At 51.2% G+C, this 20,389-nt stretch overlaps 1 protein-coding gene across 4 annotated transcripts in view; it reads left to right on the top strand.

Annotated features, from left to right (window-relative positions):
• Positions 1–20,389, top strand: part of SUCO (SUN domain containing ossification factor) — a 155,998-nt gene that overhangs the window by 51,941 nt on the left and 83,668 nt on the right. For all 4 annotated transcript variants that reach the window (XM_075322227.1, XM_075322228.1, XM_075322229.1 and 1 more), the window contains 4 exons: positions 2,935–3,056; positions 10,353–10,420; positions 11,778–11,885; positions 12,286–12,391. In XM_075322227.1, the coding sequence (XP_075178342.1) occupies positions 2,935–3,056; positions 10,353–10,420; positions 11,778–11,885; positions 12,286–12,391 (404 nt within the window). The remainder of the gene's footprint in view (positions 1–2,934; positions 3,057–10,352; positions 10,421–11,777; positions 11,886–12,285; positions 12,392–20,389) is intronic.

The raw sequence follows: 20,389 nt of genomic DNA, 5'->3' as shown, positions 1-20,389 counted from the left end.
ACACAATTCCCACATAAGTAGAATAAAGTTTTGCCAAATACAGTGGAACCTTGTTTTGAGTATAATTTGTTTCAAAAGTGTGCTCTTAAGGTTACTCTTACATCAAAGCAAATTTTGGAACATAGGAAATAATTGAAACGCAGACAATTCGTTCCACAACTCAAAAATAGAAAGTACAATACTGTACATCCACAAATGTAAATTGACACAGCATAGTATACAGAATATAGTGTATACTATACAGTACTGTACAATGGAATTGTGAGACGGCGGTCAGGACAGGGCAGAACACGGGTTACTCATGGGAACATAACTTAGCTGAGCTGGAAATATCACTGGCGACGCATTGGAGGTGCAGCGCCAGGATATAGCGGCCTGTCCATCAGAGCAAGGCAACAATGATTAAACCCTTAAAACATGGAACCCTGAGAGGGAATACCACAATGGCTCAGCGACAGCTGTGCCAGGCATGGATAATGACGGGAATACTGTACTGTATAGACAGAAAGTTACCTCCAGGTTTCCAGAGGCGGGGTGGATCAGAGCAGTGACGGGACGGAACCGGAAGTGTGTGCGGTGAGCATTTGCTTGTATTGAGAGCTCCTGCTCGTAAACGAAGTTACAAATTTGTGAAAAGATTTGCTCGTCTAGCGGAGCACTCACAAACTGGGTTACTCATAATCCGAGGTTCCACTGTATCAGCAAGTGTCAAAAGCAAAGCAACTTTGTTTAAAACATGACATCCCAACAAGGGACAAACACATGTAAAAGAAACACAAGTAACCTAATCTACATAGTAGGTGCAGAAAATCTGCAACATCAAAACCTCATCATGAGAACGTAGCCTTCTAGTCCAGAGCTGCACTCACAATTCTGCTAGTCGGCCTTGGAAACAGTCGGCTAGGTTTGATTTAGATCCAATTCTGAGAGCTGAGCTTCTGGGAATCAAGCATGGTGGAAAGGCAACACTTCTCAGAATGCAAATCATCTGGACAAGCTCTGTCTAGACATCCGTCAGCAAGGATTGCTGGGAGAGCTCTGAGCATGGCCCTGTGATTTATTCCTGGCGGTCACTCCAGATCCGTACAAAACTTGTGTTATCAGAATGAATCTTTATAGACTTGATTTGTACGTTGACTTAGATTTGTGCCTAGACCTGTACATTTGCAATCCATCAATGGGTGTCTATCGGTAGGTTTGACCTATTGGATGGAAGTATGAAGTGATTAAACAGGTTCTAGGTTTTTAGCAACATTCCCAAAAAAGATGACCAAACTCCCATTATGCACATATATTTATAATATCATACATCTAATATCCTTCAAGACTTCTCTCGTGTTGTGCCAGTTTTTTGGAATGCACTACCCGACACATCCTGCTAATACGAAGTCCTGCGTTTATAAGCGTTCTTTAAAGGCACATCTCAACTCAGTAACCCAACTTTCCCCAGTACCTCTTTCCAAATTTCCCTCAGAATCTGCTACCTCCTATTCATCTATTTCCACATCCCCCTGGCACCCAATAACACCCGGTAACTGCACCTGGCAGATGACCGCTCCCACAGTTTTATTTGAAAACTCCTATTTATTAGTGTTGCCCGGACCGTACGGTCACGTTCTGCCTCTTTTGGCCGGACCGTACGGCCACGTTCTGCCTTTTTTTGGCCGGACCGTACGGCCACGTTCTGCCTTTTTTTGGCCGGACCGTACGGCCGCGTTCTGCCTTTTTTTGGCCGGACCGTACGGCCGCGTTCTGCCTCTTTTGGCCGGACCGTACGGCCGCGTTCTGCCTCTTTTGGCCGGACCGTACGGCCGCGTTCTGCCTCTTTTGGCCGGACCGTACGGCCGCGTTCTGCCTCTTTTGGCCGGACCGTACGGCCGCGTTCTGCCTCTTTTGGCCGGACCGTACGGCCGCGTTCTGCCTCTTTTGGCCGGACCGTACGGCCGCGTTCTGCCTCTTTTGGCCGGACCGTACGGCCGCGTTCTGCCTCTTTTGGCCGGACCGTACGGCCGCGTTCTGCCTCTTTTGGCCGGACCGTACGGCCGCGTTCTGCCTCTTTTGGCCGGACCGTACGGCCGCGTTCTGCCTCTTTTGGCCGGACCGTACGGCCGCGTTCTGCCTCTTTTGGCCGGACCGTACGGCCGCGTTCTGCCTCTTTTGGCCGGACCGTACGGCCGCGTTCTGCCTCTTTTGGCCGGGCCGGTACGGCCGCGTTCTGCCTTTTTTTGGCCGGGCCGGTACGGCCGCGTTCTGCCTTTTTTTTTTTTTTACTTTGTATGGTCTTTATTGTTCATATTTTTGCTTAATTGTAAATTGCTGTGGAATAGATGTCTCTGGTTTTGTGCCTACGTTGTATAGTCTGAGGTCCTAGAGACATGCACCAATTAGGCAGACAATCATTTACAAGGTGATGGTATATATTTAATACCTTTTTATGATGTAGGGATTCTCATATTTTGTTAAATGGTTACAAAGTACTTGTAAAAAAACAAATGACTCTTCAATTTACTTGTTCGTCTGGTCACTGATTGCCACCCAGCTCTGCAGTTTCTCTGGCATCAGGTCTTCTAGGCAAGAAGTGAGCTTGTAAGCTCTTTGCCTATAGAGCCTGCGAGTGCTGCTCTGAAGCAGATTAGAGGATGTGGCCTTCTTTAGTCCCCCTGTGCTTTTCAATGCTTTACTTGCAGCATCGGTCGCGCTGCTGTGCGGCCGCACCGTCGGCCCAGACTGTCAGTCGTCAGGAGTACAGCACCCCGTCGGCCCGCACCGTCGGACCAGACGGTCAGTCGTCAGGAGCACCGCAGCACCTGGAGGCAGACAAGCGGTGCGGTTTTAAACAACGGACATGTGAAAACCTCTTTAATAGGACATGGATGCTGAACTGAACAGTTGAGTGTGAACATAACTCCTTTTCTTTCTCCCTTTTGCTTCCAGGCCAGTCCATGCATCCCACGGTCAATGGGGTGCAGCACACTGTAAAGGTCCAAAAAAATAGGAACAATTACGCTTCTGTTGAATGCGGGGCAAAGATCCTGTCTGCTAATCCCGAGGCTAAAGTAGGTGTAACGGCTCAATTTTCACTTCCTACTGTGGATTATTGTATTTTTCCTTGTGTTTTCATAGTATAATGTTTCCAGACTTGGCTTTGTGTTGCAGGGTTATAAAAGAAGCAGATTTCTGTCTTCTAGTCGCGGTTCTTGTAGTGTTACTGTATGATCAGAGGAATTTCCTACAAATCACAGATCTAAAGAGAACCTGTCCGGTCCAATATGCACCCAGAACCATGTACACACTAGCATAGATACTTTTTCTAAAGATCTATTTATAAAGATCCTTTATGATATGCTAATGAGGCCAGTGACTAGTCACAAGGGCATTAGTTCCCCCGACTAGTCTGCCCACTTAGCATGTTAGCATGTCCACAGGGGCGTGCTAACATGCCATTCATTGCCCATCGCTCAGTGTAATCGGCAGGAATGCACGTACCTGTGTCCGTTGTCACCGCCGGGCTTAGGGTCAGTGCGCATGATCAAAAGTCCCGACACTTGCAACTAGTCCCTGCGCTCAATAGCATATCCTAAAGGATCTTTAGATATATTTTTGTAAAGATCTCTTTCTTTGTCGCTCCATTGGGAGACCCAGACAATTGGGTGTATAGCTTATGCCTCCGGAGGCCACACAAAGTATTACACTTTAAAGTGTAAAGCCCCTCCCCTTCTGCCTATACACCCCCCGTGCCTCACGGGCTCCTCAGTTTTTATGCTTTGTGCGAAGGAGGCTGACATCCACGCATAGCTCCACATCTTAGTCAGCAGCAGCTGCTGACTATGTCGGATGGAAGAAAAGAGGGCCCATAACAGGGCCCCCAGCATGCTCCCTTCTCACCCCACTCTGGTCGGCGGTGCTGTTAAGGTTGAGGTACCCATTGCGGGTACATAGGCAGGAGCCACATGCTGTTTTCCTTCCCCATCCCTTAATGGGCTCTGGGTGAAGTGGGATACTAATCGGTCTCCAGGCACTGGGACCGTGCTCCCTCCGCAGCCCCTGGGGAATCTGCTGGACAGGAGCCGGGTATCGTCAGGGACAAGGCCCTGCTACTGTGAGGTACTCTGTGTCCCTCTGGGGGACCGCGCATGGAGCGCTTGTGCCATACACACTGCAGCACTGCTGGGTGTGTTAGTGCGCCGGGGACTACCGCGCCGGCCGCGCTTATTTGCCGGCCGCGCTTATAACTTTAGTCCCCGGCTTTTGCGGCCTAGTATCGCATATTCCCGCCCCCAGGCCTGCCAGTCAGGGGAAGGGCGGGACGCTGCACAGGACGTCAGCGCTGAGGGCCGGAGCATACTTTGTATCCTCCTCCCCCCTCACTCAGCACAGTGGGGCATCAGATTCCCGCACTTTCTGGGGCACGCCCACGGCCCCCTCCTCCCCACAGAACGCCGGCAGCCATTCCTGTCAGCACTTCTGACGCTGGAGAGGAGAGACAACACGGCTCTGGGAGGCCCAGGCAGGGAATCTGGTGATCACACAACCGCTTTGAGCGGTCGGTAAGCAGCACCTGGGTGCTGGCCCCACTGAGTGCCGAAGTGTACATATAGATATATGCTTATATGCTATACATTTACACTGTACGGTCGCACTGTTGATTTTTGGCTATATACCCTCCTGGATTGTACTCAGAGGAGACAACAGCATGTCGTCCGCAAAAAGCAAGGGTGCCAAAGCACAGGCTTACTTTGCAACCTGTACCTCATGTGCGGCTATACTACCGGCAGGTTCCACCGATCCTCATTGTGTGCAATGCTCGGCCCCTGTGGCACTTACTCAGCCGGAGCCTCTGCTACTGGTGGCCCAGGTGGAACCACCTGCTACCACTGTCCAGGTGACAGGGACGGAGTTTGCAGTATTTGCTGACAAACTGTCTGAGAGTATGGATAAATGGTCTGCTAAGATACTAGAAGCCTTACAGTCCAGACCGGTGACTCAGGCCACGGGCACTGTTGAATCATTGACCCCAGGCCCCCCTCAGTTGGAGCAGCAAAGTGCTCCTGGGGTGACCCATAGGTCCCAGGGTGAGGTCTCTGACACGGACCGCAGTCCCAGGCCGCCTAAGCGGGCTCGCTGGGAAATTCCCTCGACTTCATCACACTGTTCGGGGTCTCAGCAGGAGGACTCTCTGGATGATGAAGCGGAGGTAGCAGATCAGGATTCTGATCCTGAGGCCGCTCTCAACCTAGATACACCTGAAGGTGACGCCATAGTGAACGACCTTATAGCGACCATCAATCAGGTGTTGGATATTTCTCCCCCAGCTCCTCCAATTGAGGAGTCAGCTTCTCAGCAGGAGAAATTCCGTTTCAGGTCTCCCAAGCGTCCATTGAGTACGTTTCTGGATCACTCTGACTTCAGAGAGGCAGTCCAGAAACACCGAGCTTGTCCAGATAAGCGTTTTTCCAAGCGCCTTAAGGATACACGTTATCCCTTCCCCCCTGACGTTGTCAAGGGCTGGGCTCAGTGTCCCAAGGTGGATCCTCCAGTCTCCAGACTGGCGGCTAGATCCATAGTCGCAGTGGAAGATGGGGCTTCACTCAAGGATGCCACTGACAGACAGATGGAGCTCTGGTTGAAATCCATCTACGAAGCTATCGGCGCGTCTTTTGCTCCAGCATTCGCAGCCGTATGGGCATTCCAAGCTATCTCAGCTTGTCATGCGCAGATTAATGCAGTCACACGTACGTCTGCTCCGCAAGTGGTGTCCTTAACCTCTCAGGCGTCGGCGTTTGCGTCCTACGCCATTAATGCTGTCCTGGACTCTGCGAGCCGTACGGCGGTAGCATCCGCCAATTCGGTGGCAGTCCGCAGGGCCATGTGGCTACGTGAATGGAAGGCAGACTCTGCTTCCAAAAAGTTCTTAACCGGTTTGCCATTTTCTGGCGACCGTCTGTTTGGTGAGCGATTGGATGAAATCATTAAACAATCCAAGGGAAAGGACTTGTCCTTACCCCAGTCCAAACCAAACAAACCTCAACCACGGAAGGTACAATCGAGGTTTCGGTCCTTTCGGTCCGCGGGCAGGTCTCAATTCTCCTCGTCCAAAAGGCCTCAGAAGGATCAGAGGAACTCCGATTCATGGCGGTCTAAGTCACATCCTAAAAAGACCGCCGGGGGAACCGCTCCCAAAGCGGCCTCCTCATGACTTTCGGCCTCCTCACACCGCATCCTCGGTCGGTGGCAGGCTTTCCCGCTTTTGCGACGCCTGGCTGCCACAGGTAAAAGACCGTTGGGTGAGAGACATTCTGTCTCACGGTTACAGGATAGAGTTCAACTCTCGTCCTCCGACTCGGTTCTTCAGAACATCTCCGCCCCCCGAGCGAGCCGATGCTCTTCTTCAGGCGATATGCACTCTGAAGGCAGAAGGAGTGGTGATCCCTGTTCCTTTTCAGCAACAGGGTCACGGTTTTTACTCCAACTTGTTCGTGGTGCCGAAAAAGGACGGATCCTTCCGTCCTGTTCTGGACCTAAAGCTGCTCAACAAACATGTAAAAACCAGGCGGTTCCGGATGGAATCGCTCCGCTCCGTCATCGCCTCAATGTCCCAGGGAGATTTCCTAGCATCAATCGACCTCAAAGATGCTTATCTCCACGTACCGATTGCTCAAGAGCATCAGCGCTTCCTGCGTTTCGCCATAGGGGACGAACACCTTCAGTTCGTGGCACTGCCTTTCGGCTTGGCGACAGCCCCACGGGTCTTCACCAAGGTCATGGCAACAGTAGTAGCAGTTCTGCACTCTCAGGGACACTCGGTGATCCCTTACTTAGACGATCTGCTTGTCAAGGCACCCTCTCAAGTGGCATGCCAACACAGCCTGAGCATTGCTATAGAGACTCTCCAGAGTTTCGGGTGGATCATCAATTTTCCAAAGTCAAATCTGACACCGGCCCAATCACTGACATATCTTGGCATGAAGTTTCATACTCTCTTAGCGATAGTGAAGCTTCCGCTGGACAAACAGCGTTCACTACAGACAGGGGTGCAATCTCTCCTTCAAGGCCAGTCACACCCCTTGCGGCGCCTCATGCACTTCCTAGGGAAGATGGTAGCAGCAATGGAGGCAGTTCCTTTTGCGCAGTTTCATCTGTGTCCACTTCAATGGGACATTCTCCGCAAATGGGACAGGAAGTCGACGTCCCTCGACAGGAACGTCTCCCTTTCTCGGGCAGCCAAGGCTTCCCTTCAGTGGTGGCTTCTTCCCACTTCTCTGTCGAAGGGGAAATCCTTCCTGCCCCCATGCTGGGCTGTAGTCACGACGGACGCGAGCCTGTCAGGGTGGGGAGCGGTCTTTCTCCACCACAGGGCTCAGGGTACTTGGACTCAGCCAGAGTCCTCCCTTCAGATCAATGTTCTGGAGATAAGGGCAGTGTATCTTGCCCTAAAGGCGTTCCAGCCGTGGCTGGAAGGCAAGCAGATCCGAATTCAGTCGGACAACTCCACAGCGGTGGCATACATCAACCACCAAGGCGGAACACGCAGTCGGCAAGCCTTCCAGGAAGTCCGGCGGATTCTGCTGTGGGCGGAAGCCACAGCCTCCACCATATCCACAGTTCACATCCCGGGCGTAGAAAACTGGGAAGCAGACTTTCTCAGTCGCCAGGGCATGGACGCAGGGGAATGGTCCCTTCACCCGGACGTGTTTCAGGAGATCTGTTGCCGCTGGGGGATGCCGGATGTCGACCTAATGGCATCCCGGCACAACCACAAGGTCCCAACATTCATGGCACGGTCTCAAGATCACAGAGCTCTGGCGGCAGACGCCTTAGTTCAGGATTGGTCGCAGTTTCAACTCCCTTATGTGTTTCCTCCTCTGGCACTGTTGCCCAGAGTGTTACGCAAGATCAGGTCCGACTGCCGCCGCGCCATCCTCGTCGCTCCAGACTGGCCGAGGAGGTCGTGGTACCTGGATCTGTGGCATCTCACGGTGGGCCAACCGTGGGCACTACCAGACCGTCCAGACTTGCTGTCTCAAGGACCGTTTTTCCATCTGAATTCTGCGGCCCTCAACCTGACTGTGTGGCCATTGAGTCCTGGATCCTAGCGTCTTCAGGGTTATCTCAAGAGGTCATTGCCACTATGAGACAGGCTAGGAAACCAACGTCCGCCAAGATCTACCACAGGACGTGGAGGATATTCTTATCCTGGTGCTCTGATCAGGGTTTTACTCCCTGGCCATTTGCCTTGCCCACTTTTCTTTCCTTCCTTCAATCCGGATTGGAAAAAGGTTTGTCGCTCGGCTCCCTTAAGGGACAAGTCTCAGCGCTCTCTGTGTTCTTTCAGAAGCGCCTAGCCAGACTTCCACAGGTCCGCACGTTCCTGCAGGGGGTTTGTCACATTGTCCCTCCTTACAAGCGGCCGTTAGAACCCTGGGATCTGAACAGGGTGCTGATGGCTCTTCAGAAACCACCTTTCGAGCCAATGAGGGATATTCCTCTCACGCCTTTCGCAGAAAGTGGCCTTCCTAGTAGCAGTCACATCACTTCGGAGAGTGTCTGAGCTAGCAGCGCTGTCATGCAAAGCCCCTTTCCTGGTGTTTCACCAGGATAAGGTGGTTCTGCGTCCGGTTCCGGAATTTCTCCCTAAGGTGGTATCCCCCTTTCATCTCAATCAGGATATCTCCTTACCCTCTTTTTGTCCTCATCCAGTTCACCAATGTGAAAGGGATTTGCACTTGTTAGATCTGGTGAGAGCACTCAGACTCTACATTTCTCGTACGGCGCCCCTGCGCCGCTCGGATGCACTCTTTGTCCTTGTCGCTGGCCAGCGTAAAGGGTCACAGGCTTCCAAATCAACCCTGGCTCGGTGGATCAAGGAACCTATTCTCGAAGCTTACCGATCTTCTGGGCTTCCGGTTCCCTCAGGGCTGAGGGCCCATTCTACCAGAGCCGTGGGTGCGTCCTGGGCTTTGCGGCACCAGGCTACGGCTCAGCAGGTGTGTCAGGCAGCTACCTGGTCGAGCCTGCACACTTTCACGAAACACTATCAGGTGCATACCTATGCTTCGGCAGATGCCAGCCTAGGTAGGCGAGTCCTTCAGGCGGCGGTTGCCCACCTGTAGGAAGGGGTCGTTTTACGGCTCTATTTCGAGGTTTTACTTTACCCACCCAGGGACTGCTTTTGGACGTCCCAATTTTCTGGGTCTCCCAATGGAGCCACAAAGAAGAAGGGAATTTTGTTTACTTACCGTAAATTCCTTTTCTTCTAGCTCCAATTGGGAGACCCAGCACCCGCCCCTGTTCCCTTCGGGCTGTTGTTCTTTGTGTACACATGTTGTTCATGCTCAATGGTTTCAGTTCTCCGAAATTTCTTCGGACTGAATTTACTTTAAACCAATTTATAACTTTTCCTCCTTCTTGCTTTTGCACCAAAACTGAGGAGCCCGTGATGCACGGGGGGTGTATAGGCAGAAGGGGAGGGGCTTTACACTTTTAAGTGTAATACTTTGTGTGGCCTCCGGAGGCAGAAGCTATACACCCAATTGTCTGGGTCTCCCAATTGGAGCTAGAAGAAAAGGAATTTACGGTAAGTAAACAAAATTCCCTTCTTATGCTACTAGATGCTGGGACAGTTTGGCAGGGATTGGCAATATGCACCCAGAACTGCTCGTGGTTCATTTTAAGGGAATCTGTCACCAGGCTTTTCCTCACCCATCTGAGCAGGGCATAATGTAGAGACACAGACCCTGATTCCAGCGATGTGTCACTTATTGAGCTGTTTGCTGTCATTTTGTTAAAGTTTTCTCTGCTGCAGATCTAGCAGTTATACTGAGCTTATGAATATGCTGGACTACCTGCAGCATGCCAAGTAGTCCTGTAATGATCTATTGCTGATTAAACAGTGATTTTATCAAAACTACACTAAGCAGCCAGGTAAGTGACACATCGGTGGATTCCGGGTCTCTTCTCCTACATTGTACTGCTCTCGGATTACGTGGTAAAAACCTGGTGACAGATTCCCTTTTTAATGCTGGTATCTTATTGATAGAAATATTTAAAAAAGAATGAACAACATTGCAGAGATGGAAGGTGTAGAAATGACCTTGGTCTGACATGTCTGAATGTAACGTTTCTGATCAATAGCACTGGCTCTTTAGGTTTTTCGATTAATCATTGATTTTCAGGAATACTGAAAATCCTGTATTGCCAACATAGTGTAAAAATCCTGATAATGTAATATCGCCCTGATCCCACAGATGCCAGATGGGATTTCTGTAATTATCTGTATAAGATGAATGCTAGTAACTGGTAATGAGGTGGAGCTGCCCGGGTCTGATCTCCATATTCATCTGTTTCTATTTCAGAGCACATCTGCCATTCTTGTTGAAAACATGGATTTGTACATGTTAAATCCATGTAGCACAAAAATCTGGTGAGTAATGCTGATGTCTATGTACAGGGACTATAATATACTGGTGTCTGTATACTATATTACTGGCTGACATCTGTATACGAGGACTATACTGTACTGTCTGTATACTATATTACTGGCTGCCGTCTGTATACGGGGACTATACTGTACTATACTGGTGTCTGTATACTATATTACTGGCTGCCGTCTGTATACAGGGACTATACTGTACTATACTGGTGTATGTATACTATATTACTGGCTGACGTCTGTATACGGGGACAATACTGTATTGTACTATACGGTATCTGTATACTATATTACTGGCTGACATCTGTATACGGGGACTATACTGTACTAATGTCTGTATCCTGTATTACTGGCTGACGTCTGTATACAGGGACTATACTGTACTATGCTATACTACTGTCTGTATGCTATATTACTGTCTGACGTCTGTATGCACCCTGCGCTCGTGGAGTGGCCGCTCCTTTAGTAATGGAGGTCTCGGCACACCGCCAGCTTGTATTTGCCTTCATACTTTTATTGTATAAATCTGATTACATAATTATGATAAGTGCTGAGATATTTTGGCAATGGAGAGACTAGCAAAGCGTCCTGTTCAGCTGAGAATAACTCTGCCTTGGTGTGATGTACGGTGTGGTCACATCCAAGGACTGTCACACAACTTATTACTCCAAAAAACCTTACAGAGCGCTAGGGCACAGTAAAAGGGCTGTCCGGTGAAAATTACTTATCACGGGACAACTTGCTGATTGCTGGGGGTCTCAGCACTTGGGCCAATACAGATTGGGGTATTTTTATACCTGATAGGGAACTTTTATTCCACTTTATCAAATAGCACGGTTGAGTAGACACAGTGCTACTTCATTTACTTTCTATGGGGATGCTGGAAAAGCTGAGCACAGCGCTAGTCAGTCCTGTAGAGAATGAATGGAGCGCTGTTATGTGCACTGCTGCTCTATTGGAACCAAAGTAAATGTCCCCCTTTCTGCCGATCTGTACAGGTCCAAACTGTCACACCCCACAAATAAACACACTATCTCCTATCCTGTAGATAGGCAAACATTCGTATGAACCAGACAACTTTTAAGTACATGTGAAGGAAAGATGACGACCGTATTAAAAATATGAAAGGGTTCTTTACAGCTACAGCCGATGGACTGAAGAATGCCCGACTGCAAATGTAAAATACTTTGACCTTTTATAAAGGGGTTGATGCTTCTCTCATAACTATTGCAATCGAGTGTTTATAAATCAGGTAATGGGCAATGTGTATGCGCTGTACACAGGTAGGACGTGATGGACCTGTGTCTGGCTTCTTCTCACCCCTCTGTATCTGCTCCTTTCTTTTCAGGTTGGTTATCGAACTCTGTGAGCCGATACAAGTTAAGCAGCTTGACATCGCCAACTACGAGCTCTTCTCTTCTACCCCGAGGGATTTTCTGGTGTCAATCAGTGACCGGTACACCACTCAGTTTTTTACATATTCATAGACCTAGATGGGTGTATTGGAGGGCGAGGACGTGTGCGCACGGCAAGATCCTCGGGTCAGTGTGGCACGTGTAGGCAGAACAGTTTCACAAAGGAAGTTAGAAAATAGCAATACAGTATTACTTTCTGTCGAAATCTTAACTTGGGTGGGGGAAGGGAATAATCTAGTCTGAAGTAAGCTCTCTATCACATCTATATATATTTTTCTATTATTAAATTGTGTATGCCATAGCTATCCTTTAGCGTACCCCAAGAGCAATTTTTTTTTTTTTTCTAATTTTTACTCTTGCTGCAGCCAATCAGTGCTGTAATGTAAAGTGCTGGAGGAACCCTTAAAATACGTATTGTTTTTCCTTTTGGTCTTTGTCTAGGTATCCTACTAATAAATGGGTAAAATTGGGAACTTTCCATGCAAGAGATGAAAGAACCGTCCAGAGTTTTCCATTAGATGAGCAGATGTATGCGAAATATGTGAAGGTAATGCTGCTCCTCGTGCTCATCCCTCCTCTTCTATCTTTTATCTTTTTATGACTTTCTTTTGCCCACGATTCCACAAATATTTGATATACTGGAGATACTAAAGGGCCCGTACACATAAGTCCAAGGGTGATGACAATGACGAACACTTGGTTTGGTTTAAATTGTCCAAACAAAATGTGATTGTGCAGCTGCAAGTGCTCCCCTCTCATACAGACCAGTGTCCTCCGTCAGGATTATCCGGGACATGGTTCTTAGTCCTGGCAGAAAGTCCAATCCAGGCTAGAAAGGTTGAATGTGTGCTTTTGGAAGTATGTGCTCCTTAGGAAATGAGCTGGGGCGAGCCCTCTCCTCACGCTACCTGTGGTTGAGGGTGATGGATTTATGAATGCTTTCAGCAGTCACGTACAATGCCTTCTAGGAGGACATAAAAACTGAAAATTGTTATACTGTAGGAATCTCTTGATCAAACAATACAGTCTAACATTCTATGATTGGACATTGCAGAGCAATCACTACTTCACCAAGTGCTTTTTTTTTTCTTCACTGTACAGCTGGAGTGGCGCTTTTTAAAAGCAATCCCCCCTACCCCTTATCTGATACTCACCCTCCGGTGGATTTACCTTCTTTCGCTGCTGCTCTGTAGGTCTCCTGTGATTTATGGCCTGCCATCAGCTCCAGTGTTTCATGGAGCACGCTGGAGGTCACAACTCCAGAAAAGTCTCAGAGCCTCGTTCTGGCTCTCATAGAGTTGCACTGAAAGCTTCTGACGTAACTTCTGACTTCCAGACTGTCAGAAGCTACAAGATGGTGCCATGGTACCGGAGCGGCGTCTGATAAAAAGCGAAGTTGCCAGAGGGTAAGTGTCTGACAGGGTATATGACGGGGCTTACGTTTCAAGTGCCACTCCAGCTCTGTGGGGGGAAAAAAAGTGCTACAGTTGTACCTTAAAGCATAACCTTTTTTAATTTTTATGTCATAAAGCAATAGTACACATGAAAATAAGCAACTTTGTAATATATCTTATCAGAGAAATCTGCTTCTTTCTCTGTCAGACGAATGGATCAAGTCAAGGGAGAGGGATGAGAAGGAGCCCTGCATTTGGGTCCTCCTCCCTCTGCCTTTTGGGCCCTCCTCCCTCTGCCTTTTGGGCCCTCCTCCCTCTGCCTTTTGGGCCCTCCTCCCTCTGCCTTTTGGGCCCTCCTCCCTCTGCCTTTTGGGCCCTCCTCCCTCTGCCTTTTGGGCCCTCCTCCCTCTGCCTTTTGGGCCCTCCTCCCTCTGCCTTTTGGGCCCTCCTCCCTCTGCCTTTTGGGCCCTCCTCCCTCTGCCTTTTGGGCCCTCCTCCCTCTGCCTTTTGGGCCCTCCTCCCTCTGCCTTTTGGGCCCTCCTCCCTCTGCCTTTTGGGCCCTCCTCCCTCTGCCTTTTGGGCCCTCCTCCCTCTGCCTTTTGGGCCCTCCTCCCTCTGCCTTTTGGGCCCTCCTCCCTCTGCCTTTTGGGCCCTCCTCCCTCTGCCTTTTGGGCCCTCCTCCCTCTGCCTTTTGGGCCCTCCTCCCTCTGCCTCTGCCGCTGACGGCCCTCCTCCCTCTGCCTCTGCCGCTGACGGCCCTCCTGCCTCTGCCTCTGCCGCTGACGGCCCTCCTGCCTCTGCCTCTGCCGCTGACGGCCCTCCTGCCTCTGCCTCTGCCGCTGACGGCCCTCCTGCCTCTGCCTCTGCCGCTGACGGCCCTCCTGCCTCTGCCTCTGCCGCTGACGGCCCTCCTGCCTCTGCCTCTGCCGCTGACGGCCCTCCTGCCTCTGCCTCTGCCGCTGACGGCCCTCCTGCCTCTGCCTCTGCCGCTGACGGCCCTCCTGCCTCTGCCTCTGCCGCTGACGGCCCTCCTGCCTCTGCCTCTGCCGCTGACGGCCCTCCTGCCTCTGCCTCTGCCGCTGACGGCCCTCCTGCCTCTGCCTCTGCCGCTGACGGCCCTCCTGCCTCTGCCTCTGCCGCTGACGGCCCTCCTGCCTCTGCCTCTGCCGCTGACGGCCCTCCTGCCTCTGCCTCTGCCGCTGACGGCCCTCCTGCCTCTGCCTCTGCCGCTGACGGCCCTCCTGCCTCTGCCTCTGCCGCTGACGGCCCTCCTGCCTCTGCCTCTGCCGCTGACGGCCCTCCTGCCTCTGCCTCTGCCGCTGACGGCCCTCCTGCCTCTGCCTCTGCCGCTGACGGCCCTCCTGCCTCTGCCTCTGCCGCTGACGGCCCTCCTGCCTCTGCCTCTGCCGCTGACGGCCCTCCTGCCTCTGCCTCTGCCGCTGACGGCCCTCCTGCCTCTGCCTCTGCCGCTGACGGCCCTCCTGCCTCTGCCTCTGCCGCTGACGGCCCTCCTGCCTCTGCCTCTGCCGCTGACGGCCCTCCTGCCTCTGCCTCTGCCGCTGACGGCCCTCCTGCCTCTGCCTCTGCCGCTGACGGCCCTCCTGCCTCTGCCTCTGCCGCTGACGGCCCTCCTGCCTCTGCCTCTGCCGCTGACGGCCCTCCTGCCTCTGCCTCTGCCGCTGACGGCCCTCCTGCCTCTGCCTCTGCCGCTGACGGCCCTCCTGCCTCTGCCTCTGCCGCTGACGGCCCTCCTGCCTCTGCCTCTGCCGCTGACGGCCCTCCTGCCTCTGCCTCTGCCGCTGACGGCCCTCCTGCCTCTGCCTCTGCCGCTGACGGCCCTCCTGCCTCTGCCTCTGCCGCTGACGGCCCTCCTGCCTCTGCCTCTGCCGCTGACGGCCCTCCTGCCTCTGCCTCTGCCGCTGACGGCCCTCCTGCCTCTGCCTCTGCCGCTGACGGCCCTCCTGCCTCTGCCTCTGCCGCTGACGGCCCTCCTGCCTCTGCCTCTGCCGCTGACGGCCCTCCTGCCTCTGCCTCTGCCGCTGACGGCCCTCCTGCCTCTGCCTCTGCCGCTGACGGCCCTCCTGCCTCTGCCTCTGCCGCTGACGGCCCTCCTGCCTCTGCCTCTGCCGCTGACGGCCCTCCTGCCTCTGCCTCTGCCGCTGACGGCCCTCCTGCCTCTGCCTCTGCCGCTGACGGCCCTCCTGCCTCTGCCTCTGCCGCTGACGGCCCTCCTGCCTCTGCCTCTGCCGCTGACGGCCCTCCTGCCTCTGCCTCTGCCGCTGACGGCCCTCCTGCCTCTGCCTCTGCCGCTGACGGCCCTCCTGCCTCTGCCTCTGCCGCTGACGGCCCTCCTGCCTCTGCCTCTGCCGCTGACGGCCCTCCTGCCTCTGCCTCTGCCGCTGACGGCCCTCCTGCCTCTGCCTCTGCCGCTGACGGCCCTCCTGCCTCTGCCTCTGCCGCTGACGGCCCTCCTGCCTCTGCCTCTGCCGCTGACGGCCCTCCTGCCTCTGCCTCTGCCGCTGACGGCCCTCCTGCCTCTGCCTCTGCCGCTGACGGCCCTCCTGCCTCTGCCTCTGCCGCTGACGGCCCTCCTGCCTCTGCCTCTGCCGCTGACGGCCCTCCTGCCTCTGCCTCTGCCGCTGACGGCCCTCCTGCCTCTGCCTCTGCCGCTGACGGCCCTCCTGCCTCTGCCTCTGCCGCTGACGGCCCTCCTGCCTCTGCCTCTGCCGCTGACGGCCCTCCTGCCTCTGCCTCTGCCGCTGACGGCCCTCCTGCCTCTGCCTCTGCCGCTGACGGCCCTCCTGCCTCTGCCTCTGCCGCTGACGGCCCTCCTGCCTCTGCCTCTGCCGCTGACGGCCCTCCTGCCTCTGCCTCTGCCGCTGACGGCCCTCCTGCCTCTGCCTCTGCCGCTGACGGCCCTCCTGCCTCTGCCGCTGACGGCCCTCCTGCCTCTGCCGCTGACCAATTCTGGCAGAGAATATTTCCCTGATTAGCAATATTACAAAGTTGTTTATTTTCATGTGCACTATTCTTTTATGAAATAAAAATCACTGTTACGCATTAAAGTCTACAAAGACGGATACAGTTGTGCACAGGCGCTGTACACTCAGATGAGAAATGGTTGTCTAGATTTTTCCGACCATAGTTCCCATGTGCAGAATACCCTGTAATTTCTCGTGCACAGCTATTTGTGCGCAGGACTATAGACCATGTCGGCTCTCCTCTGCTGCGCACCTTCACCTCTTACCTACAGGCGGAGGCATGACATTCTCTTCCGGCCCATAGTCACATCATTCTCTCGTTTCCCCCCAGCCGCACTCTCCTGTGTGTTACATGTTTATGATATACAATGTGATTCTGCAGATGGGACTGTCTTTTATTAGCTTTCTTCTCTAGACTCCTTTGATCTATGTAGGTCGTTCAATGTGGAATTAAATGAATTCTTATCTGCCTGGTAGTAATCAGCTTTTACATAAGCGGTTTCTTCTGGTGTTTCCTGTCTAACCCTTTACTCTGTCTGACTTGCTGATAAAGTTGTAGGATTTTGTGGGGATCCTGCCCATGAGAACTTCTTGGTTTGCAGCTTGCAATTTATTCTGAAACTGGTAACCTGGAATATGTGGTGGAACCCAACATTCAGCGACTATTGAGAAGCCTTTGTGCAGCAGCTCATTTCCAATGTCTACAATCTTAGTTGCATAGACCATATAATGTATGACCGCACCATTTGTCTAAAAACAACCTTTATGGCACAATTACAGGACGTTGATGGTTTTTATAGCAAGCAGCGTCCTGAAGATTTTGCAAATAAACAGTTGACAATATTCTTTAAAGATCTGGCTGGAGACAAGCCGGCTTCACCCATTGCTGCTTCAAGTGGTTTTGGCAAGGTTCTCACACAATGAGGGTCCAGTCAATTGGCTCTTGTAGCCCCGGGAAGGGTCGTCATGCAGCGGCACCGGACTACTTTAGCCTTCGCCTATTATCCCCAGCTAGGTGTATTAAATTGCACAGCCATCATCTGATTAGTAGTGTAGCATAAATTGTAAATTGAGTGGTGGATTTAGTTTAAAAGGATTGTAAAAAAAAATAATTGCACATATTCCAGTGTATCCCCACTGCTCTTGCACATCTGTTCTGGCCCAATATATATACTCCAAAATGGTGTCATGAAAAATGAATCCGTCTCAAGTCCAGCCCCAAATCCGATGAGAAAACGTTAATGACTGATTTCAGTGATGCAAAACAGAATTCCTCGATTCGTTAATGGATTTTTCCCATGTTGCCTAATGGGTATTGTTGGATAATGCTTGTGAAAATGAGCACTTTTGCAATTTGCGATTTTATTAAAATTTGTAGCCATTCTTAATCTATTAACATTTTTCTTTTGTTAGCTCATTGCTTAGGAGGCCGACCACCGCTGCTGTCTAAATTGACTACTAAGATTAGTCGGGAATTGTGTTCTCCAGTGATCATGATCATCCTCAAAGCAGTGTTTACAAGCTCGTTACAAAGGAGCTTGTAAGCACTGGACGCAAGTTTTGTTGTCTAGCGGTGGTGGTCGGTGACTCCAAGGCACCCAAGAGAAAATTTATCTCAAGATCAGCTGAAAAATTTAATAAGCAGTAAATCACAAAATTGCTTGTATTTATGACGTCTGTCAGACAATATCCATATACAAAAACTGGAACAATTCTTTAAGGCTAAAGTAGCCTAGGTGCTGTCAGGTTTAAGGAATTAGTCCTAAAGACTGGGCTGAAGTTTCTGTACATTTGACAATGGACTAGAAAAGCTGTGTAAGACAGCCGGTTGTGTAGGTGAACGGCAAATTAAATTACCAAAATTTTCTCTAAAGTTGGACTGATGTGATGAGATTATTTCACAGTGTAACATTGAGAGAGGAGCCCACTCAAGATGCTGCACCGAATACAGAATGTTCTCTGTAAAAGGGAGCAAATTGTCCCAAGTCCATACAAGTTGGATCTTTGGGCAGATCGCTAACAAAATCGTACAGTGCTATAGTCCGTGTATTCACAACCTGTCTAGGAAACTTGGGTTTGGGGATTTATTTATATGACCTGGTAGATTTTTTTTTTTTTTTTTTTTTTTTTTCCCCACCAAAAGGAGTTAAAAAGCACACAATTATACAAAGAACTTTCTGGAGTGCGTTGCATATTTTTCCTATTGACTTGTAACCGATATCTGCAAGTAAAAGGCTTCATTCAAAGTGCGGAATTTTAACAAAAAAAGCAGTATGACACCAGCTTACCGTATTTTTCGGACTATAAGACGCACCCTGGTTTTAGAGGAGGAAAATAAAATTTTAAGCAAAAAAATGTGGTCATGACATAGGGCGAGGATCTGCTGCTGACACTGTTATGGGGGTAATGTCCCCAAATTCTCTACTAAGGTGCCGAATCCTGGTAATGATCCTCCTGCCTTGTATATACAGTATATGTCCCTCATCCTGCTATATACAGTCATCCTGCCATATGGCCGCATCCTGCTATATACTGGCATATGGCCGCATCCTGCCATATAACCCATCATGGCATATGGCCCCATCCTGCTCATAATATACCCCCATCCTGCTCATAATATACCCCCATCCTGCTCATAATATACCCCCATCCTGCTCATAATATGCCCCCATCCTGCTCATAATATGCCCCCATCCTGCTCATAATATGCCCCCATCCCGCTCGTATGACCCCCCCCCCCCATCCCGCTCGTATGACCCCCCCCCCCATCCCGCTCGTATGACCCCCCCCCCCATCCCGCTCGTATGACTCCCTTGCTGTATGGCCGCATCCTGTGGCACATAAAGAAAATAAACGTTCATACTCCCCTCACCTTACCTCACTCCCTGCAGCATCGCTCGTCCTCCCGTCTGTGTCAGCGGCAGCGCCGCTGAGTGGAGCCGTCCCCGTTACCCTGCTGCATCGCGATAATCTCCTGTGTCTGTGCCGGCGGCTGCGTGTGGACACGTGCACACAGTGATGACGTCATCGCTGTGCGCCCCGCTAGTCTCCACCCAGCCGCCGGCACAGACACAGGAGATGATCGCGATGCAGCAGGGTAACGGGGACGGCTCCACTCAGCGGCGCTGCCACTGACACAGACGGGAGGACGAACGATGCTGCAGGGGAACGGTGAGTACTGTACACTGATTCACTGCTCCCCGCGCTGATGATGATTCGCGGGGGGCAGTGAATACAGCCGCACATGATCACTCCAGGCCGTAGTTGCCAGGGGTGATCATGCGGGCCGGCTGTTTATCCTCCGCCCATCACCCCGCCCACCTGTCAGTGCCTGCTTCAGCGCTGAGGGATGATGGGCGGGGGATGGGCGTGCATATTAAATGAGCTACAGCCTGCTTGTGCCCCCGATGACCCGCTCCACCGCAGCACCCACATTCCCCACAGCCACATTCAGACCACAAGACGCACCCCCCACTTTCCCCCAACATTTGGGGGAAAAAAAGTGCGTCTTATGGTCCGAAAAATACGGTACATCGATGAGGGTCTCCTCCTAGGGGAGCGTAGTCAATTTAATCATGGAAGGATTCTTCTAATCCCACAGATGTATGAAAGATTACACAATGCAATGTAATACCTTCTACTAACATTTGCTTTCAAATAAGATCAATAGGATGTGGATCCTGTTAACAAGGCGCGGTTTCTTAAATTATTAAATGCTCTAGCAACCCTGCCAATAGGAAGGTGAATTTGCCCATTGTTTTATTAATGGTGTATTCTGGTCATGATCTAGTCAACACCTATCCATTGGATAGATCATCAACATCAGAACATGGTGTTCGGCACTCTGCACCCCCACCAATTACGTGCTCTGGAGGAATGGAACTGCACTGTGTAATGCCGTGTATTGACCACTCCACGTACTGCAGAACAGTATCTGTCTACCTATCTAATCTGTCTGTGTTTATACTGTACACTACAGTTCAAAAGTTTGGGGTCATCCAGACAATTTTGTCTTTTCCATGAAAAATCATCCTTTTTTTTTTTTATATCAAATGAGTTGCATAATGAATAGAAAATATAGTCCAGACATTGACTAGGTCAGAAATAATGATTTTCACTTGAAATAATAATTTTCTCCTTCAGACTTTGCTTTCGGCACAGAATGTTCCT

Source organism: Anomaloglossus baeobatrachus, chromosome 8, assembly GCF_048569485.1.
Source record: "Anomaloglossus baeobatrachus isolate aAnoBae1 chromosome 8, aAnoBae1.hap1, whole genome shotgun sequence".
In the NCBI taxonomy this organism is placed as follows: domain Eukaryota; kingdom Metazoa; phylum Chordata; class Amphibia; order Anura; family Aromobatidae; genus Anomaloglossus; species Anomaloglossus baeobatrachus.
The sequence above is the reverse complement of the archived record's forward strand: the minus strand, read 5'-3'. Positions and strand labels throughout refer to the sequence as shown.